Source organism: Centroberyx gerrardi, chromosome 23, assembly GCF_048128805.1.
Source record: "Centroberyx gerrardi isolate f3 chromosome 23, fCenGer3.hap1.cur.20231027, whole genome shotgun sequence".
Lineage (NCBI taxonomy): Eukaryota > Metazoa > Chordata > Actinopteri > Beryciformes > Berycidae > Centroberyx > Centroberyx gerrardi.
The window spans coordinates 8985856-9009103 of record NC_136019.1 but is presented as its reverse complement, the minus strand read 5'-3'; the positions used below and the strand labels follow the sequence as shown (position 1 = coordinate 9009103).

Genomic DNA, 23248 nt, shown 5'->3' with positions numbered 1-23248 from the left:
TGGAAATATTGTGAGAGACTCCAGTAGTGCTGTGCAGAGTTGAATTTTATTGACTCAGGAAATATGGTTTCTAGTCATCTGGCAAGCTACAGTGGCTACAGCTGTTCTCCACCTCAGTACTGCACTGCTAGCCAGGTAGGAGTCTAGACACACACACACACACACACACACACACACACACACACACAGTAAAGTACACATACTTATATTGACTTGTACAGTACAACAGGTAATTTCAGGCAGACTGAATTCTGGCAAAGCAGCATCTTTCTTGCTTTCCTGTGTTTTTTTAGTTACTTTCACTCCCAGCTGCGCCTCAGATTTTGCCGTATCATCGTCATTCCCATATATTACGAGACATATAAATGAAATGGTCACACATGTGGCCATCACACACTTACTCATCATTTGCCACTGGATGCGTTGGGTGGAGACTGAGCTAATACAGCTCCCAGTTCCTCCAGTTGTCGCCCCACCTCATAGAAAGATTGTAGAGTCCTAGGCGCACGCAGACACACACACACACACACACACCAGTCATAAGACTGAATTCACTGAGTACATGTACCTATAACTTGTAATCTTGTCTGCTATTAAGCACAATCTACTACCGGTTGTTTATCTGTGGTTTTCTTTGCGTCAACACTATCAGACGATGAACAGGTAACACTCAGACAGAAAATTAAATAGCTTGTGCTAAACTCATGACCCATTTCTCGTCTTCTTTCTTTTTTCCCTATTGCCATGTTGGTGGAGAGAGGAGGAAATCCACAAGTGACTGTCGGTCATGATGTCAGTGATATTGGTGGTGATAGTGGTGGTTGTGATGATGATGATTTGTCTTATGCTTCTTGCCTGAAATTGACATTCTGCATTGTTGTGCCTGTCAGTCTTAAAATAATTTGTATTATTTGCTGTGAAACCAATGAACTATTGGGACAAATAAAGTTTCAACTTGAACTCGACCTTCTCACCTTCCTCCACCGTCCTCTCCCCCATTATCACATCCACCCTTCTTTATACCTTTCTTAGTACAAGTAAGTAAGTACTTTGCTGTCTCACAGCAAATTGAAACTTAAGAGGAAAGTGGTTTTGTCTTATTCATCTAATTATACTTATTATAATCTCCCTATGTTACACTGGACCAATGGACTATTAGTCACTCAATACACTTCCCTCTACAGCTGCAACCATACTGTATGCCACGGTGCTTCCATGCAGTTATAGTATGTTGCAGTGTACATTCTACAGTATGTCTTGCACTTTCCCTTTGAATTGTATACAGGATAGAAAACTAACTTTTTTGCCCACCAGCCAAAGTGTCTAGCACATCCCAAGATTCAGCAGCGACTTTCACCGTTTCCCCAGCCAACTTAGTTTTTAGAATAGAACGGGATCTCCAAATGACGGGTGGTTACCTGCCAAAGTTACTGGTTACAGCTACAGCAAAAATGTGCGGTCTGCATTTGGCAGGTTGCTGGTCTTAATTTCCAACCCTGACTGTATGTGAGGTCCTGCAGTCACAGTGCTATGTGTGTCAATATGTAGTGTGAAACTCTGTGAGTTGTTGTTGTTGTTGTTAAAAAAAAAAAAAGGGATGTCCGCACAACCAAATGAATTACAAAAGTTTACTACCATACGCACAGCAGCAAGCTGAGAAACGATGCTGTGCATATAAAAAACTTTTGTAATTGGTTGTGCGGACATCCCTTTTTTAAAAATCTATATGCACAAGAGTCTGCACCCTAAAGACAACAAGAAAAGTTTGGAGTTGAGCGAGCTATTTCTTCCTTTGTTCTTTGTTGTTGTTGAGTTGTTGTGAGATGTCTCTACACCAGTGTTACCACACTTCTTCTGCAACATGATTGTACCAGGCTAGGGGGATGAACAGTTATTCTATTTGTGAATTACACCAATTTCCCATGGAACAAACAACCAAAATTACATGTGAAAGCCCAATTTACACATCTTGTAGACAACTCACTTCGTAAAAGGAAAAAAGTAACAGTTGAATGGAGCAAGCCATGTTATTTTTCTCCCAACCAATGACTTGATGTTTAGTCTCTTTTCCTCACTTTCACCTGCTAAAGCTCTGCAACCATCTGCCTTATATCCCCTTTCCCTCTTTTCACAATGTGCACCGTCTCCCCTTTTTCTAATTGACTTACTGTCTCTAAAATAACCTCATTCTCTCCTGTAATCACTGTCTCACAATGCCCCATCCTAGCCCTCTCCTCGCCATCTGCAGTATCAATCTGCCCACCCAATCCTGTCCTTCCTTCCCTCGTTTTAAATTGCATTTTCGACATTTGGCTGACCCTCTCCAATCCAGAGTGAGAAAGTAAAGGGCTTAGCATCTTGTTCCAGGACACTTTGGCAAGACACATGACTGTTGATACACACAGGAGAAGGGATGATATCTCTGACAACTAGGCTTCCCTGTCTCCCCCTCCATCTATGCCCCAGACCCCTCATGTTCACTCACAGTTGGGTGATACTTCTCATCTCACACTGAATGCTGTCAAGCTGGGTGGAAATGGAGTGCGACCCCTGGCTCTCCTCCCGGTCCCTCTGCCACTGGGCGGCCAGGGCCCTCATCTCGCTCTGGATGTTGCGATGGTTGTCCTCCTGGCTCAGCCGCAGCTGCTCTACCTCCACCCTGCGGGAGGTCAAAGGGCGCGAGCGTCAAAAATGCTACAGCTGCGTCAGTCTTCTGTCATACACTGAATGTACAAAATATTAGAAACATCTTCCTGATACTGAGCTGCAGCCCCTTTTGCACAATCCACATCTCAATTGTCTCAAATCTTAAAAATCCTTCTGTAACTCGTCTGCTTCTACATCTTCTCCTGTGTGATCAGTATGGATTTAATAAGGGGAATCAATAAGGGATAATGGCTGGATTGGCCTGGATTCAGCTCATCAGTGTACTTCATGAAGAGACTAAGTGTCCCCAATATTTTGTACATTCTGTGTATGTGACCCAACATAAAAAAAAACAGGCACATTGTGGGAGATGTTTTTGTGTTTTTCCATAGATTCTGGTTCTTTGCATTCAGACCTTTAAAATAGTATATTACATAATACTAGGGGTCAATAAATGATTTTGTTGGAATTATTCATTATTGAATCAAAAGAGTGCGCTTTGATCAAACCTTCTGTGATTAAAAATGGATCCCCTGTAAAGTTAAATGAGCCTTTATTGTTTGTGGCGTTTGGTCACGTACGTTCTGAAAAAACTTTGCACCTCCAAATGGGGTACACACCTTTTGAGTATGTTTGATTTTTCTGATCTTTCCAATAAATTGTGACCGCATCCCTCCCTTGGTTAGTTTTAAGTGATCACTCCTTATTTTTGACTAAATTTAAAAGCAAAGTGAATCTTCCAGACTATCAAAATGCCAAAACTGCTTTGCTGCATCCACAATGTACGTACCTGAGGGCGTTGACAACCGCTGTCAACTCCTTCCTGTTCTGGGCACAGCTGGGCACGCTGCCATAAGGGCCTGGCACCCGACGGTAGCAGCAGTGGCCGGTCTGGGTGGCCGTACACACGTGCCGGGTGATGGCGCAGTGTGCCAGGCAGCGATGGTGGGTGCAGCATCCAGGAGAAGAGGGCGGGTGGCAGACCAGGCTGATATCCAAGTCAGAGGACAAGGACGTGGCGGCGGTCGGGGCCCGGGTCCGTGGCGTGGAGTCGGAGGAGGCACAGTAGGGAGTGTGCAGAGTATTCTCGGACTCCAAGCTGCTGTCGCTCTGAGCTTCCTTCAGCTGAGTTATGGGAGTTGTTAAAAAGATAGTGCTGTTCTGATTGGCTGAGTTCAAAACCATTGTAAAATGCCCCATAAACACAAACATGTAGCCACAAAACAAAACTTTTCTTATTACCCTATTATTTTATGTATATCAGCGTATGATGTCACCTTATTCTCCCTTATCTATCTTAAAAATATGTAAAGATTTATATCGATAAAATAAGCAAGGTAGCAACAAAGGTGATCTTAACCCCATCTTGCTTCCGGTCCGCCTCCTCTCCCTCCTCTTCCTCGCTGGATTGGGACGACTCTGCGTTTTCATCCTCGGACCGGGCCTGAACCACGTGATCCACAGCATCGCTCCACTTCTCCTCCACCCCCGGTGTCTCAGACAACACCTTGGCTTCCTGGACGTCCCCCCCCGCAGCGGGCAGCAGCGCGTCCTCCAGGGAGCTGTGGCTGCTGCGGCTGATCTGCGGGTACAGCTTGACGCATCGCATCACACCCAACGGATGCCGCCAGTCGCTGGAGTCTGACATGAGAAACGGAAGAAGACAGAGAGAGAGGTTTGTTTTCTGGTGCCAAATCAAACCTGTGCCTATTCCTGACAACTGCAGTCTGTTTGGTAGACTTTTGCTCAAGTTCAGACCCCAAAAAAAGGATCTGGAGGTGAAGATGGCCACGGGGAAAGGGGGGTCAGGGGGGCAAGTCAGGTTTGTTGGAGCTTGGTTGAAACTAAAGTCTCAACTCTTTTGTCCAGGATCATATTTACATTTTAGGCATTAAGCTGACACTCTTATCCAGAAAAATGATACATGTCTGATGTTCATTAGCTTAGAAAAAGAAAGTCACCAGACTTTTACAGAGATATATGACAAGGTGACATAAATACAAATAACAACAAAACTCAAAATGGATGTGTAGCGCCTTGGAAAGAAGACCTAGATTTTTTCCTGTGCTTACACAGTTTAATACAAATAAACAGCTTCATAATAATGACTGATGTTGGGTTGCTGGCTACTTACATACTTATATTTATACATACTTATATCAACTTATAGCCCTACCTACATATACAGCATATTGTTGTATTTGGTAATCCATATTTAAGTAAGCAATAGAGATTGTCAGGAACATCTGTAAGTATCAACTGTAAGTAAATCCATAAATGTTGGGAATGCATTTCTTTCCCATACCTCCTACTTAAAATTTGTTGGCAACACATGTTCACATAATCCCTCAATTGTTTATATTCTGTTTTATTGCTTTTATTGCTAATTTTCATATTCTAGTTGTGTGCTTCTATCCTGTTTTCTTTCCCCTGTTGAATCCTATTGATTTTGCTGTCGTAACAACCTAATTTCCCCACAGGGATCAATAATCAATCAATAATTCCATCTCATCTCACCAGGGTAGGGATGCAGCGCCGCCTCCAGTCTGTCCAAGGAGCAGCTGCTGAGTGAGGACGCGGTGTGCGGGTGGTGCAGGAGATCTGTGGAGGCGAAAGAGCGTCTGAGCCCCAAAGGCAAATGCATGTGTCCGTGTGCTCTGAAAACCCATGGAAAAATACACTGTTAGAGACAAGGGGAGACTGAAGGGAAGTGGTGATGGATGTATAATGCTGAATAAGTTGTTATGGTAAAATTCAAGTTAGCAATGTAGTGAAAAATCACTGTAATATTCATGTGACATTCATGAGATCTAAAGTGTGTCTGTGGTACTCAATAGTGAGTTTATAGCACAGATCTTGAATGGATAGAAAGGACACTTCCTAGCCCATCATGTGAAAATGATTTATTGTTTCATATGTGGACAGAACATGAGACTTCAGAGTTAGAATGCTCATCACAACTGTCACTGGAATGGTCATCCAAATGATGTTGTTGCCATGGCAACACATCAGCTTTCTGAGTCTCATGCACCAAATCAACACTGATTTGCGTGACAACATTATCAAACACTCCATGTTTGCCAAATGGCAATTCAAGAGTGTAGAATTGAATGAGAATAACCGTTCTATCAATTCAAATCCTATGGTTTTTTAATCTCCCATTGTAGACTATGATATTCCTACCATACTCTTATAAGGACCAATGGTGTGTATGGTGTTCAATTGTGAGTTTATAGTGACCTGACTGGTAACGTTAAGTCTACTTTATCTCTTATGGTATTACTATAGGTTATAGCTTATAATTTTGCTATATAATGTTTGTATATATGGGGTAACCCAGGGCAATTAATTTTGCATGATTTCTTAAATGGTAGTTAACAGTCCTGCTAATCTTTGAATAGCATCCAAGTCATTTCAGTGGGCGGTATTCCAAAATATACCTTTTTTTACATTAAGAAATCAGTGTTTTTAATAGTAACATTAGTTAACGTTCCATTAATAATAGTTAATGGGGGAATCACAAAACAAATAGCTTTTGTGTAACATAAAAGTCCCTTCTCAAAAGTTCATATTTTGTATTAGTCCTATAATAACAGAGTTGTAGACTGTTATGATTTAGCTAACCTAGCTAACGTTAACCTAAATGTGTTTACTTAAACGTGCTTCTTGTGTAGGCTAACGTTACCACTAGGTACATATATTGATATTCAAATTTGCCTAACTATATTTCTTTTAACAGAAAATGGGCATTAGCTAGTTAACGGTTACTCTTAAGGGGGTGTCTTACTCTCCGGGTTCCCCTGTCCTGCTAAAAAATGTATTTTACGTAAGGAAGCAGCAGGGTTTACTTGTGGCTGGATGCCTTGGTCGGTGCTGGCAGGGCGGTGAGGTCCTGGTCGCTGTCTGCAGACAGGAGGCTGGCCCGCCGCAGCTCCTCCGAAATATAAATAACTTTCACTTCCTCGTGCTCCGACATGCCTCCTCCTCCTGCTGCTGCAGTCTCCGAGGTTTCAGAAAGGCCCAAAACACAAACCTAGCTAGATGTCTGTCGAGGTATTTCAAGATAGCTCAACACTTATCCCGAGAGCTGTTTGCTGCCACTTCAGATTTTTTTGTAACCAATTTTAAATTCATAAAATGCTCCTAGCAATAAATCGAGAATCTCAGTTCTGTGACGACGTCACATGAATCCATCACATTAGTCCAGTCAGAATAAAAAGCAACAGATGAAACAAAAGCTGTGATTCGTGGCAACAAAAAAACCTACAGAAACCAAGTCCCTACAGGAAAATGCTTGAAATGTTAGTGATTTATCGTTTCGGTTTAAATCAAGTGGAAACTGAGTTATCTGAATAGCATCCAAGTCGGCCAGTTTACCGTAAATGTCCCTCCGTTACTCAACAAATTGCCTAAACCAAGCATAGGGGAAGTACTGCTGGTGGAGGTCAAAGGTCAGCATCAGCTCCAGAAAAGTGACTCCCGGAGCTGGTAGGGATTCAGTGTCTTGCTCAAGGACACTTTGGCAGGGCGGATGCTTGCCGACACAGGGGCTTCGTCCCATTGAAGACATTATCTGGACATGAACTATCAGATAAAACACTGTGCATGTAAACACTGTAACTGATCTAACATGGAGGATTAAACAGAATTAAGAGGATATGCACTCATAGTGTCACTTACATTTGATCCAATTACTGTGATTTGCTCCCTTTATTTTAAACAGCCGGTACAGAACATTGTAGATTGATCAGTTCATTTTTCATGTTATGTCAAATAAGGTGATCCAAATGTCAATGCAGGCTACAACTTGCTGTAATACCCCTGCTGTTGTTGTTTCATATAATTGGTTTACGCTAACAGAGGCTTTTTAAACAATGTATGGTATAAAATCATGGTTTAGTTGAAAAATAACACTATAGTAGATTAAGTCACGATGTTAAAGCAAAATTAGTTAAATGCATTTCACTATTTCTATTGTGTTGCTTTGGTATGAAAACTATAAAAACAAAACTAGATTTACAAAGTTTTTGAAACGTATATATTGTAAATATATATATATATATATATATTGCATTAGTCTGATGCCGGGAGGGGTTCAAGAGCATACCTATATTTGAAAGTTTGAGATAGCATTTTGCCAATAATTGGGAATCAAACATGATGCATCAATGACTTCTTGCACAGTGTATAAGCATATAACAGACTTCACCCATATCATCATATTATTGCTGCACAGTAATAATACTTTAACAATCCTTTATTATTAACTCAGCATATAGCAGTTTTCAGGTTTAAAATATATTGTAATGTTAATCATTTCCAACAGAAATATAGTTAGTGCTGTGTGGACATAATTTACAGTAACAAATACGTTAAATAACACAAAGCTTTGTCTAGTTGTATGAACTAGCTGCCCCACATCTACATGATAATGCTCTTATTACTCAATCACAACGCCATCCGAATGCTCTGTTCTATTTTACAGTCTGGAAAATATATATAGCCTACTGTAACATGTGATCTAGTCAGTGACTGATCTGGAAAAAAAAAAACATAGCATGCAAATAGCTATTCCATGATGACATATTCTCAAATGTACTCAAATGAACAAAATCTCTGGTCCAGCTGAAACCCACTCTTTACATTGAGAACATAATTCCAGGTATAAATCCAAGGCAGCAACTTAAATGTCCATCAGGCACAGCGGCTGGTGCATCTCGCATCAAGAGTAGCTGGCAGAGAAAACCAACTCAAAAGCTGCAGCCAAACATTTTTTTTATCATTTGTCTGGTGTTAATTTCCCCACCTGTACATATCTGCACCACTCTAGGCAGTGAACAGGTGTCTCATCATCTGTGTCCATTGCCAGGAGACAGCAAGTCCCGCCTGGCCTTCCTGGGTTTCCAGAACTCCCTCAGAGTGGGAACGTATGTGCCATGCTTGGTCTTGTAGTAGCGCTTCAGGAACAGCTGGGGGAGACAGAGTCAGTTAGCAGACAAACACTGAGGAGAAGCAAGGTACAAAACCATCAGCAGTAAAAATATACTGTAGTTTGTGGCGTGTTGGTAAGAGAATTCGGCAGATGGCATATATTGTATTGTTTTATATGCATTGCCTGCTAAATACCAAAACTGAATATGTTGCACAAGTGTACCGGGAGCAATATTCAGTGTACCAGCCATACTTTTCTTGTGCTTTGAGCATACATACCCTGCCTCTGAAGTTCCTGGTCGCCTCATCCTCAGAATCACCTATGAAGTCTTCACTGTCTCCTGGAGGGGGACAGGTCTCTAAACATACAAGTAAACACATATAAGTTGTTAAAATTTGGCTAAGTGGCTAGGTGATTACTCATTGTTGCTTATAAAAAAAAAAAAGAAAAAGAAAAAAATTCCCTGCCTACAATGTATTTTAGTTTTGGCTAAATCACCTGTGTTCCTCCTTTGGAGAGAGGGAGAACTGCTTTTACCAGGTAATACAGGATGATTTCTGTCAAACAGAGACAACATAATATAATTAAAACAGTAATTAATAAATAATGATTAAAAAGATAGCCAAGTCATAAACTAATTGTCAGCTTACTTACTTGCCAAGGCTAGGGGCCTTATGATTCTGGTCTAGAAACTACCAGGTAACATTGTTAGCACTACAGCCACAATAGACAAAATATCTTATTGTGATTGTTTTCACAAGTTGCTACAGGACTCACTGTACAAGTCCACTTTGAAGTATTAAATCCACTAATACTATACCACAGGGATAAACAGAAAACCCAAACGAAACAGAAAAATAGAACTACATCACAGTTGTGTTTATTAGAAGAGGACATTTGTATGGTTTGAAACATTGTAGGTCTACAATGGAAGGGCAGAGTGTCTCCCATTGAACGTCCCACTACTGACTAACTAAGAAATGCACTGGTATGCACTTTTCAATGGGGCAATGTGGCCTAAGAAGGTCTAGTGGCATGCCAAACCACCTTAATATGTCTGCTTCTGACTTGTTTTGATTTTTAAAATATCAGAGGACAAAACAGCTTTTGTATTGTGAGGAACTACAATGACTGTTTCCAGCCAAAGGGACATGATGCATGTTTAAATCAAAGTAGCAGGCTACAGGAAACCAAGACATGGATGAGGAAAAGCTAATTAACAAAATCCAAAATGCCCCATCATATATAGCTGCAAACAAAGCACGTAATTTAGCTAGTAGCATGCAACTGTTGAGCTGTATGGACAAAATATGAATACTAGCTAGTAAAATCACCCATTGTGGAATAGCCAGTGTTACTGATGGCTCACACAGAGACACTTCACTTCTTTACTCACTGACAACTTGTGTCAAAATATAATTTCAAGAGATGCTCATATTGCAGCCTCTGCAATATAGATGTGTTCTTGCTGTATTAATATGAACTGGATATACCGATAAGCCTTTTGCACCACGTGTATTCCCATGTCTCTTACTCTTTATCATCCAAGCCAGGAAAATCAAACTCAAGCCCTTGAGGACGGTTACTCGTGTTCTGCACATGAGCCACGACAGGTGACTTCCTCCTTTCATCCTGCAGCTGCACATATGAGAATCTTCCTTCTCTACCCCTCCCGTTGGTGCCGGCTGAGGTCATTTTGAGTCTGGTGATGAGGACTTTGGGCGGGCTATGCAGACAAGAAGTGAAAATGGAGCAGAGGGACGGATCTCCAGGCAGCTTCAGCGTTTTGAAACCCAACTGGGCCATAGAGGATGACAAGGCCGCCCTGTCAGACTCATCTCTTCCAATGTTTTCTTCTCCACTCTCATTTGTTCTCTGGTCTCTTTCACACTGACCGAGCCTGCTCACTCTGCTTCTCATACTCCTACTTATCCTCTTCTTCCCATTTCTGGTGACGCTCACTTCCTCTTCCTCCTCCTCCTCCTCCTCAGATTCAGTTTCTATTTTGTCAGGTTGTTTGCGTTTCATTCCATTGCTTCTTTTTGGCGCACTCCTCTCCTTCTCCTCCACTTGCTCTTCACCCTCTCTCACTCCCTCATCTTTAGACTTTTGCCTCTGTTTAGCCACAGTGAATTTCAAGTTCCCCTTTGGTTCCAATTCCTTTTCTTCATTTGTTGCATCTTGTGAACTGGCCGCCTGGTCACCTCTCGATTTTCTCTTATTGGCCGAGATCATGACTGGTACATCTTCGTTTGATATCAGTCCAATTACAGGTGTTAAGAATGGTGTTTTGTCCCTTTTTCCTGTTGAATCAGTCTCTGGCACTGGACCAGAGGTGGTGGATTGGCCCGCAGAGGAGTTTGTGGATCCTGTTGGTTTATTTGAAGGAACTCTTCCAGAGGGCGGGAGAGAAAGTGAAGTCAGGATGGAGTCCCCCATGTGTGGAGGGAGGGAAGCTGTGAAAAGCACACAGAGATCACTGAAACAATTAATGTGGATAATGGGCATTATTTGGGATCCAGATAAAACCACACCAAAGATCTCGCTGTCACACATGTCAAGCTGAAACTACTGAAAAATATCATTCACATATTTTCAAATTTTATTTTGTAATACCCATTATCAATTTTTGAATGTGTGGAAATTCTATGGAAAAATGTATCATATACTTAAAATTACGGGTCTGGATTATATTATGCCCTCAATACATGAGCAGGGCAGGAAATTCACAACAGCCACTATCCCACTGCTGTAGGGGTGTAACGGTTCAGAAAACTCACGGTTCGGTTCATATCATGGTTGTGGGGTCACAGTTTCGGTTTGGTATATACAGTATATCTGGTTCACTGGGGAGGGGAAATACAATTGCAAATTCCAATGTACACAATGTATTTATTTAAAAAATCTTAAGTTTGCCTGAATGAAAACGTTTTTTACTGAAAATAAAAGTCCAGTATAACAAAATCAACAGACTTTCTTTCAAAAAGTACTGTAAGTACTCCTCTTTGTGATTAAAACATAAAATATCCCTGCATTGTATGTTACGTAGGCCAACATCAACAGTGCAACATAAAATGCAACTTAAATCATATAATGAAATCTTCCACTGAATAGGGCTACAAATCTTTCGCTATAAACACCCCCAAGTAGTGCTGTGTAAGTCAATCCGAACCCGCGGATCCCGCAGGTTTATCTGCAGGTGGGGTGGGTTAGGGTCGATTGAAGATAATATTGAGAACGAACGGGCGGATTTGGATAGGCTAGGTTGTTGGATCGGGCGGTCGCAGGTTGAAAATACCTGACCTGCGCATCACTACCCCCAAGGTTTTGGTCTGAACTCGCACTGACAGATCGCTTAAAAGCTGGGGGAAGAGCAAGTTGTTTTAGTCCTACCAGCTCTCCTCCTCCTCTCCTGCTGCTGCCAGTGTGACTGCAGAGTGACGTCGGGCTCTTCTGCGACGCACCGCCTTTGGCGATTCACTGACCAGCAGAGCAGCAGCATTGTAGCCAATTTGACAAGAGCCTGAAAGTGAAAATTAAAATTCCACAATTTGCTCTATACTCGCTCCAGCTGTGATGTCATCGTAGATTGACATGTAATTCTGACAACTGATTGGACAGATACTCTCCAGGGAGATCGGACCCACGTGGGGAGTGGGGGGGACACAGAACCGAATGAACCGTGGCACGCATGCGCGATCCGAACGGTTCGGATTTTTTTCGGGAACCGTTTCACCCCTACACTGCTGGTAAATTTTGACAATGGCTGGTAAATTTGTCTACTCTTCCGGCCATTTTTGCAGATAACCAAGCCTATTCTATTCCAAAAATCTAGTTGGCTGCAAGTGGCCGGTGAATTTTGGGATTAACTAGCCACTAAGACCAGTGGCCGCATTAGGCTAACAAGTTATCTTGTCCTACCTGCTGTCTCTAGATGGCCCAGACAGGTTTGATGCTGAAGCAGAATCTTCAGGAGCTGAGGCTGGGTGGCCGCCCGCGCACACTCCTCCAGGACAGGGGGGGCAGCGCTGAGCCACGACACAGTCTGGAATTGCAAAGATGGACAGGAATCAAAATATTGTTATAAATAAACATATGAAGAGTTTCATTTAAAAAACTATATATCCATTTTGGATCAAATTTGCTGCTGGAAATTCAGTCAGTATTTAGAAACCCCCTATGATTCTATCCTCCAAAACAGTACCATTTTGCTGGACATCTTTTTATGACTCCTAACTTTAGTAGTAACCCATAATATGCTTTACTTTCATAACAGCAATTATTTTGCAAGTGTGAGGATCTTTTTTTTTTTCAAAGGGTGGATGTCTCACTTTGGAATATACTGTAGCTCTTCATATAAACATTAACAATAGCAGTGTTAAATGTAGCATGGACAGAATAAGTTCTTTCTGGAAGTAACCTGGTTGAAAAATAGATGTGAAGAGAGCAAAAAACAAGATGTCCATGGTCAGAAACAAAGGGAATCTGTTCTCGAAAGCACCGGCTATGTATACCTGAGCTAGGTTAGGGACTGGGAGCAATTGGTCCAGTCGAATCAGAAACTCCCACAGCAGCTTCTCCAATTCCTGGTCAAACTGAGGACCGTAATCCGCAGGAAACTCCTCCTATTGGACGAAAGAATAAGAATGGTATGCCATCATATCCCTGAGTACACCTACTGGGAGATTGTGAAAAACGAGGAAAGTAATTAGCTGATGTTAGGATGAATTGTCAAGAAAACGTGATTGTAAAAACACAAGTTATACTGATCCCCTTAGAGGAAATTTTCTTTTTTGCTTGCACCCTCTCCTGGGAAGTCATAGGATCAGCTACAGACTCTCTTACCACTTGCCCACCCTGTCGACCAAAAATATATAAACGACAAGGGTGTGTGTGTGTTTAAGTGGACTGACCTTAAAGAAGCGTTCTCTCTCATCAGGGTCCCTAAGCAGCATCTGAACCAATGCCTGGAAGTTGTTGACCGTTTTCTCAATTTTGATATCCTTCCTCTGAGAGATAGAAGGGCAAAAATTACATTTCATACCTTATCTTATACCTTATATCTTACATGAGCCTAACTTTAAAAATCAAAATGAATCAGGAGTTCCCTTGGAATCCACACAAAAACATACTTTTGAGAACAGCATATTGAAACTCTCAGTGGTTATAATAAGTGCATGGGTATAATGCTTGCAGGTGAGGTCCTCACAATGACAAATACTGGGACGTGAGCTGTTGATCTGAGTGTTTGAGCATCTGATCTGACCTACCACCTTATGTGCTGAGGAGGAAGAGGAGGGGGCAGGAGCACAGATCCTTTCCAGGTGTTGCTTGATCACTGTTGGATCAGGTTGATCCTGACCAGAGCAAAGCTCCAATATTAACTGTAAAAAACATAAATTGGATGACGGACTCCACAGAATGCATATGAATAATGTATCTATAGAAGAATAATGTATTTATCCAAAGGGAGGTAGTGAACTCTGCTACTGGGAGAGGAGAGAAGAACAAGACATTGACATCATGGGAGTCAGACATTGAGGATCATTCAAAAGCTCTTACAATCTATTCTTGACTGATTCCTATCTCGTCACATCTGATTTCTCTCCTCCAACACTCACCCGTCCTCTCAGCCCCAGCGTGAGCTTGCTCTGGTGTCTAAAGGTGAGCAACCCGGGGACAGTCTCACAGGCCGATTTCACAAACTGCTCCACAGTGCCATACTGCATCACATCCCTCTGCTTCATCACTTTCCAGAGGGCAGCAGACACCAGACGCACGGGCGGGGCCAGCAGCTGGAGTGCGGCGAAAGGAAGGGTGGTGTCTGTGAGGGGGAAAGAGGGCAGAAAAACAGTGGCTGCTCAGTGCAAATCATAGCAACTGGACTTAATCTATACAAACGTGTATATATATATAATGAAATCAATAGGGTTCAAAGATATGGACCTGTCTTTCTCTGTCAGCATAAGGACACAATGTTTACATTTCACTGCTGGGTGAGGATGTAGGACGCTACTATCACACCTGTCAAGTTGTGAAGCTGATAAAAATGCTAGGTCAAGCTATCACGCTTTCTCACTAAACGATGTCATCTGACTAATAAAAGGTTTCAGCTTCTCAAAGTCGAAAAATTTAATTAATGTTAGCCTAGCTATTCAAACATACCATTTTCTGCGGGTTTCTTCGTTGCCATTCCGCTGAAATCTCGCTGACCTAATGTTGACGCTGAAATTTAACGTTAGCTTAGTAGCTTTTACAGGTTCCTTGCCAAGTTACTAAGCTAACGCGAAGTTAACAGTTTTTTTTAACCGCTTACTCAGACAAACAAAGTTAATGTAAGAGATGCTCCTGAGATAACGTTTACTAACTCAGGTGGGTCCGATGTTATCTAACCTTACACTTCAATATAAATATTTTCGTTCGCCTGCTGACGACCTAGCTTGCAACAATCATATCAAAAGTTCTGCTTCTCATCCTCCCGCGTTCAGTAAAACGATATCAAGCGTTCAACTTCCAACACAAGGTATTCCGAATGGGCGGTGTTTCACCATTCGAAGTAAGTCGCATCGGCTCAAAGAAGAAACTCCGTCCACGCACGCTGCCTGTGAATACAAAACAAGCGCACCGAATGATGCTCCCAGGATATGACGTGCCATTCGTTGCTTTCAGAGAGCGCTACAGCTGAAAGTTAACATCCTGTTGTTATTCTGTTGTGTACATGTGTTTTTATCAACAAATAAGAGCAGAAACAGAAACAAAAACATTTAGAGACGTTAAGGGAAGCAAGGCAGAATGGTCTACAAAATGACAGACTATTTTAAGATGCATATAAATTAGCATATCAAAAAAAAAAAGTCACTATCCTTCTAATTTATTTTGTCCTGTAGCCTACTGGTCGACTGCAATGGCCTAGAGAGCAAAACCTGTTATGTAAAATTAGGAAACATAACCCCAATTTTGACAGGTAGGCCTATCATCATTATGACAACAATATTGTTCCTATAAGATATTCTAAATAGTTCATAGTCATAGTCAATTCATAGTTCATAGTTGCTGTGATATTTGTATTGTAGCCTATCCTTCTAAAATGATTATAGTAGGAGGAGGTAAATGTTATACCTGTCAGATATGTAAGGGAAGGATGTATCACACACACACACACACACACACACACACACACACACAGAGGCGAGAAGAACTTTGCCTTGTGTTGCTCTGTATCTGAATCATCACCTGGCTCGGGGTAAAGTCCACCCCAGTGGGATTGCTGGGTCAAACACAAGCAGAGGGATTCCAGTACAGCAACACTATTACAATCCGTGACACTAAAACACCCTAGAAAAAATAAGACTGTGAGAAGAGAGAGCGAGACACTGAGGAGCATGGATACCACGTCTTCATTTCTAAAGTAAGTGGAGTTTGTTGTGGGCTATTGGTATTCTATTGATTTGCTTTAGGATCTCTCTCCTGGATCAACAACAACAACCCAAACAACACAGTGCAGCTGACGGATTCCTAAAAAAGATATGGGCATGTCTTGAGAGAGTGAGCTATTCTAATGGACTTTTAGGTAACTTACTTAATGATTTGCCACCTAATTTTGATCTAATTAATATTCTGAAAATAACAGAGTTTCAAAGGATAGCCTAATATAATGGGTAGAGCATAGGGCTACAGTCTGAGTGAAGTGATGAGCTTATAAAACATTTTTACCTCAAAACAAACAAAAGAAAAAACTAAAAATCAATATGACACAGCTGAATTGCATAACAATCTAAATAAAGACAGAACAACATGGTGGAAAATGTAGAACAAGAGCTGTCATTACATCACAAAGGTAAATACAATATATAAAAACTGATTTAGTGTGAGAATTTTACAGGCTTAGAGTGGAAGCAGAAGTGACAAAGTGAGAATCAATGGTGTGTGTCAAAGACAAGGGCTCCTCTAGACGATAAGAGTTGGGGAAAATGGGGAAAACCTAGTGATCCAGTTACCCCACCCCAACCCCCCAACCCGACCCCCCACCCCCTTTGTTGTCATATATTTCTATATCTTCAACTGATGAAGTCAAGACATCTAAGTGCTCTTCTGTCTCTCTGCCTCTTCAGCCTCTCACCACCTTCTTCCTGGGTGCCTTTCATTGCACACCTCACCAATAAATATTACACAACACCTCAGCATTATAAGAAGATAACAGACATTTTCTGATAGTAGCATAATCTGCCATCCGCCATCTGTGATGAGCCACAGCTTTAGCATTTCATTTAGTTAAGGCTGTAGAGGGGGGGTTCACAAATCCAGTTTTGGGGAAAATCATTTAGCATAGACTTAGGCTTCATTTATGACGGTGAAACCAGACTGAAAGGATTTTGAACTTTTTTTGCCCCACACCATCACTTGTTTTGACTGTTTTATAAACCTTCAACACCTCCAACTATCTGCTGCTAACCTGGGTCAGATTAATCAATATGTTGCATGTTATTTCATCATTTTGGTAGAGGTTTGAATTGTCTTCCACTCTTATACTGAGTTCACGATACCTGACAGCATCTTTTCTTTATTTGTCTGTCTTGTCTCTCCTCAGATCAGTAACCAGGCGGGTGTGGTCCCCACCTCAACGCCCGTTCAGAGTGTGTTCTCACAACAGGGAGACCAGGAAGGGCGTCACAGCGGGGACCCTGGAAGAGCTGAGAGAGAGGGTGAGGGTGACGGCAAAACAAAAGAACATGCAGAGAAATCCAGTTCAAAAAGAGCACAGTTTCTGATGAGGGTACAACTGCTTACAGTGTGTTTTAAGAAGTGATTTAAAAGATAACATGTAATTATCCAGCCTAAGATCCTCGGGAAAGTTGTTTGATAGTTTGGCAGCCCTGATGGCAAATGCACAGTCCAAGGAGCCCAAGGTTTTTCAGGCTACTCTAGGACTCATATAACTAAGAGGTCTTCAATGTAGCTAAGGGCCACACCTAACCTATCCTAGGTGTGCTTTAAGCATAATCAGTAAAATCTGAAGATCAATTATATTTTTAGCTGGTAACCAGTGTAAAGACACTAAATTTGGAGATATAGTACAGTCTCTTCTTTTGGCAGCAGTTAAAATCCTAGCTGCTGCATTCTGAGCAAGCTAGGTAATGCAGTGATACAGTAATAGAAAGAGTTAGAGTAGTCTAAGATTAGATGAAGGTATTGTTTTTCCTTCCAAAGTCAAGTCAATATTATATAGAATCCCTGCTCTCATTCCTGATCAGCAGAATTTATGCGTATTCATTCACACATTGACATATTTTCTGAGCATCTCATTCTTTCTCTTGTTTTATGGTAGATATAATAGACATACTGCAGATAAAATTACAAGCAGTAAGACATCAAGCCCTTTCTCCTCCAGTGCATCTGCATACAGAGAATTGTAAGGTGTGCAAATGATTTTTATGTGTGCTGCAGGTGTGCCAGGCTTTGCTGCTGTCCCTGTCCGCTGTGTCTCTGTCTCTGGTGTGTGAGGAAGACGGCACAGAGGTCGACTCTGACGAGTTCCTCATGACGCTGCCTGACAACACCATCCTCATGGCCCTGGAGCCTGGACAGACATGGAGAGCACAACCGGTACGTTCGACCAGAGAAGTTAATTATCATGGTTATACATTACACAGGTTCCTTTTTACATAGGTTCCTTTTTAACAGGCTTTAGAGCTACTTTGGGTTTGCAGCATGCCCATTATCGTTGCATGATGTATCGTAAAAGTAGTTTGATCTTTTCTTCTGGTGTGCTTAACATATCGTTACTGTCGGGTGAAAACCTCATATCTCAAAATGTAAACTTTTCAGGATCTAAGAAAAAGAAGCTTGTTTTTAGCTTGATGACAACCATGATGAGGTTATTACTGGTTATTCAATGGGGTTTTTAAAGGGTTTACCATATAATTGTTCAAGTGGAGTTACGAGTTTTCACCAGCGATATGTTGGCACAACACAAACATTTAATTTTTGACTGTAGTCTCTATTTCACAAATCATGAATGTTTGAGCTAAGCCATTTGTCTCTGAACCCCCAGGGTGCACTTGTGTCCAAATCTCAAGACCGCAACAAGCCCCGGACTGGAAAAGACATAGCCCGAGTCACCTTTGACCTTTACAGGTTGAACCCCAGGGATGTGTTTGGCTCCCTGAGTGTGATGGCCACCTTCCAAGGCCTGTACTCTGTGAGTGCTGACTTCCAGTGTCTGGGGCCCAAGAAAGTCCTCAGGTAAGCCAAGGGGAAGAGATGTGAGCTGTATACATCACAGAAAAGACAATAGAGAAGCTACATGAACAGAGAAATAAGCCTCGGCTGATGTGTAAAGTTCATTTATGTCCATCATTCAGGTATGCATTGTTGTCATAAGTAGTTTGCTAGTACATAGTTCACACATTTACTCAACCCTATAGCATCTCACTCAGAAGTTGAGATGAGACACACTTTATTACAGAAAAAGTCAGAGTAACTTGCACTCAACGCCAGTGCGAACAAGCCAGAAAAAAGCAATAACAATCATAAAATTGAACATTAATCATGCCTTTGGTGGGCTATTGTACAGCATAGTAACAGTACAAATGATATTGATGACTCTCTGTCTCTGCCCCCTTCCTCAGAGAAGCCCTGCGTTTAGCCTCCAGCCTCCTCCAGGCAGCTGGACACCTGCTCATCACCTCCGCCTCCATGATCCGTCGCATCATCGAAGGAACTGAGCTGTGGCAGCCACAGAGGGGAGAGTACACCGCCAGCTGGAACTGAGAGACCTATATAATTATAACTTACAGTGCAACACCGCTGTTTTTAACATCCAGGTCTGGTATCATTCTTGCCTTAATAGGAGCTAGTGTCTCAGACTACTTCAATAAGATTTGAGTGTATTCACAAAAATCTTTTCTTTCTTAAAAGTTGCTCCATTGTTCTGCAGTTTGCCTCCTGACAAGCAGGAAGAGAAATCACTTAATGAAAAATCGAATTAAATATGACATGTACATCTATTAAGGTAACTGGACATGTAAACAGTGATATTGTCTTATAAGTGGTGACTATATGAATGTGTAGCACCATATTCTGCCCTCAAACATCTTATATCAGCTGAAAAATATGAAAGACAAAAAAGAAACACACACAAATGCTTTTTAATGAGTATGTGTCTACGATAGTTAGTAACAAACCAGGTAGCCTAGTGCGGTGCTGGGTAACATGAGATTGACTCCCATATCTATTATAGATTTTTTTTTTTTTTTTAATTTTTCTTCATTTTCTATACAATGTATTCTATATATGACTGATTTTTACTATATTTTTGTTCATTTTGAGTGGATTATGGGATGGCAGGTGACATGAACACCTGCTTCTTTCTATCAATTGGGAGATAGTAAGCTCCAATGTGTCTGACACAAGTGATGATCCAATAAAATCATGTGGTGATTGTTATTTTGAAAAAATAAAATAATATTCTATTCACATACTGAGAAAATCTAATTGTCAGGGGTACATTATTCATTCTGTGGTTTATGATAATACAGTTGTGATCTCTAAACCGAAAATAAGAAGAGCCCTATTTGAACATGCAATAAAAATGTTTTATTTGAATGGGAATGAAAAATTCTGCTCAGCACAGAAGGAACCATCTATGTAAAAAACACATAGTTAGGACAAACATATAACATCCAAGTCTTTTCATATAAAATCTTTAGAATAGATTTCCTGTTGGTATATTTTCAGAAAATACTGTAGATTCACACAAACAATTGAAAAGTGATACAAATAACAACAAACCAACCACAATAGAATCAATGTCAAACAGACAACAGACAAATTCACAAGGATTTGTCTAACTTGGCAACCATTTATCAAAATATTATTGAAAAATTTTGCATTGCATGAGCCTAATTTTACAACACAGCAAAACAGATAAAACTGATACTAATACATTTTGAAGTTCTTGGTAAATGGCAGGAGATGATTCAGCTAAATTCTTCTGAATGGGATATTAAGCACAAAAGCTTTGGTTGAGGCATCATTTCTACTCTGGAGGTAATGGGGCGCTTTCACCCTCAGTGACCATTTCTCCCCGCTCAAGCTTCACCTTCCAGGTCAGGTTTCGTTTACCCTTACTGGCTTGTGAAATTGCCAGTGCATTCATTTGTTGCCGGTGCTTGATCGTGGCCAACATCAGGCTGTGCTCCTCCTGATTCAGCCAGCGCGGCTTTCCGGTCTTGATGTAGTAGCGCATGTCGCCGAACCACTGGACTAGCGAGTGGCGCGGGAGGCCGGTCTGCAACACCAGTCGGTCATAGTCCCCCCTTTTGGGAAACTGGCAGGTCAGGAAACTCTGCCTCAGCAGCTCCAGGTGAGCCCTGGTCTTAGATTTTGCATAGGAGCGGGTCTGAGTGGGAACTCTGCGCAGGGCCCCCATAGGGGAATCACATTGTTCTTGGAAGGAGTGTTGAGTGGGTCCTCTGAGTGCCGTTTCTGTGAGGGTGCCTGGCTTTTCATGCCAAGGGGTCAAGATGGGTCCTCTGGGTGGAACATCTATGACGGGAGGATTGTTCTCGACTATCACTGCCTCCTTTTCCCCCTTCAGTTTGCCAGCGTCGGCGATGACAGCATTGTGGTTGGTCGACTCTGCATGCAGTTCTGGCTCTTGCTTGGGCTCCAGTTCGGTTTTCCCCTCAAAGCCATTGATCGGTGGCATGACACTTAACTCGGAGGTGGAGGTGAGGATGGCGTTAACTCTCTTCACTGATGCGACTTGGTTGTGAGGCAGTGGCGGTGCATCACATGCTTGATTTTGAAGCTGGAGGATGAGAGCAGGACTAGCACAACCATCCTGCTTCTCATTAAGCACCGCATGGCTCCTGTTAGAATGCCACTCCGGGATGGACTTGGTGCTGAAACCAGTTTCGTTCCTTAGCTGGAGCAGCTCCATCTGAGAAAGCTTCTCGTCACACTGGAAGTTGTTCCACAGCATAGACTGGGCCCACTGCAGCCTGTCTGGGTGTGACACCTTGGGGTCCGGAGTGTTATGGGGTCTGGACGGGTATGGGAGGATGGGACTGACCTCTTTGGGCAACATGGGCGCTCCTGATGTGGCTATGAGCGACCTAATCTGCTTGTGTGGAACTTGCTGACGGGATGTTGACTGGTGGATTTGAGTTCTGCGTCTGACAGGTAACCTTATTACCCTCTGACTCTTCCTGACAGGAGGTGTTGTCTGTGTCGCTTGTTCCCTCTCCCTCCTTACTTCCACTCCTGCTTCCTTCACACCATCCTCTTCCCTCTTCTTCTTTTTCCTCTTCCTCATCCCGTCAGTCACCATCAACTTTTCCCCCTTTTTTTGATTATTCCTTTCCTCTTTCTCCACTGCCTCTGCTTTCCTGTCCTTCTTCGCTATCTTCATTCCTGCCTCGGTCATCCCTTCCTCCCTCTTCATCTCTCTCCCACTTTGCTCATGACCCCACACCTTTTCCTCACTGTTCCCTCCCTCCTTCCGCTTCTCCTTCCTCACCTTTTCCTCCTCTGCCCTCTCCCTCTCTTTCTTCTTTAACTCTCCCTCCCTTGTCTTCTCCTCCCTTCTCTCCTCTCTCACCTCTTCTCTCATCCCATGTCTCTGCTCTTCCTCTCCCTGAGCCTGACTTGAGCTGCAGTGCTGCTTTCGAACCTCGCAGATGTCTTCACAGTCCCAGCTGATGCCGTAGCGGAGCCTCTGAACCATGAACCATACCTTCACCTGGTCCGGGTGCAGCGAGCAGCGGCGCGCCAGTGCAGCCATCTCCCTCTGCGTTGAGTATGGGAACGCGTCGAAGGCCTCGTCGAGCTCCGCTACACCGTGCAGCTGCAGGCTGATGTGGTTTGAGAGCACCCATACAAGTTTCTGATTCTCAGAGACCAGGGGAAGACACACTGCCTTATTCTGGTTGAGGATGAAAGCTGCTGGGGCGAGGCCACTCTCGGACGACGCCCGAGTCTTTCCACTGGCGACTGGAGGACATGGCGACAGAGAGAGGGGTTTCTGAGCGGGAATGGAGCCTGGGTGAGGTTGGAGGTTAGGGGGTCTGGGTCTCTGAGTTGAGGCTGATTCCTCAGTCTTCTGCCTGAGCCTGGGAGGCCCTCTGTTGACTGTCTGCCTCACCCTCATCTGTGGTAATGAATGCTGTAAAGAGCAGACAAGAGAAGAGCATCATTACCTGAACTTCATCATTCAATATCTCTAAAAAATATCCATAATCTATAAAAAAGAATCCAGTCTGTGTTATAATTTATTCTACCCAGGACATAAATTGGCCAATCTCCTTTTAAAAGTAGTTGTTTAATTTTGTTCTATCAATCATTTTGTAAACATGTCACTGTTTTCAAATGGCTGATCTTATGTTGGAGTGAAACTATTCATATTCATAACATTGGCCCAAATCAGCAGGGGGCCCTGTAATAATGAAAATAATTATTACAATTGGTGACTGCAAGATATATGTAGAGAGGACTGGGCATTACATAGTCAATGTTGACAAAGAACAAGTAAAGCAATCATGAGCGCATACACTTTGTGGAGGTTCAATTTCAGCATGTGGAGGGAGAGATTTGGTTTGTGTGTGTGTGTCTCTCTCTCTCTCTGTGTGTGTGTGTGTGTGTGTGTGTGTGTGTGTGTGTGTGGTGGAG

At 42.4% G+C, this 23248-nt stretch overlaps 2 protein-coding genes across 3 annotated transcripts; one reads left to right on the top strand and one right to left on the bottom strand.

The window, feature by feature from the left end:
* Positions 1-7885: 7885 nt before the first annotated feature.
* Positions 7886-15012, bottom strand: tinf2 (TERF1 (TRF1)-interacting nuclear factor 2). Of its 2 annotated transcripts, XM_071909132.2 has the most exons (10): positions 14744-15012; positions 14200-14402; positions 13849-13962; positions 13492-13587; positions 13093-13203; positions 12500-12623; positions 10113-11034; positions 9077-9135; positions 8857-8936; positions 7886-8615 (listed from the first exon to the last, which is right to left on the bottom strand). In XM_071909132.2, the coding sequence occupies exons 1-10, from the start codon at positions 14769-14771 to the stop codon at positions 8496-8498; spliced, it is 1857 nt and encodes a 618-aa protein (XP_071765233.1). In that variant the 5' UTR covers positions 14772-15012; the 3' UTR covers positions 7886-8495. The 2 variants fall into 2 exon arrangements, 1 of the variants encoding a protein (XP_071765233.1); XR_011784996.2 differs by lacking the exon at positions 9077-9135 and having other exon boundaries at positions 8485-8615.
* Positions 15013-15960: 948 nt separating this feature from the next.
* cideb (cell death inducing DFFA like effector b) lies at positions 15961-19348 on the top strand. Its single transcript, XM_071909136.2, has 5 exons — positions 15961-15986; positions 17166-17280; positions 18023-18181; positions 18630-18820; positions 19207-19348. The coding sequence occupies exons 1-5, from the start codon at positions 15961-15963 to the stop codon at positions 19346-19348; spliced, it is 633 nt and encodes a 210-aa protein (XP_071765237.1).
* Positions 19349-23248: the final 3900 nt, after the last annotated feature.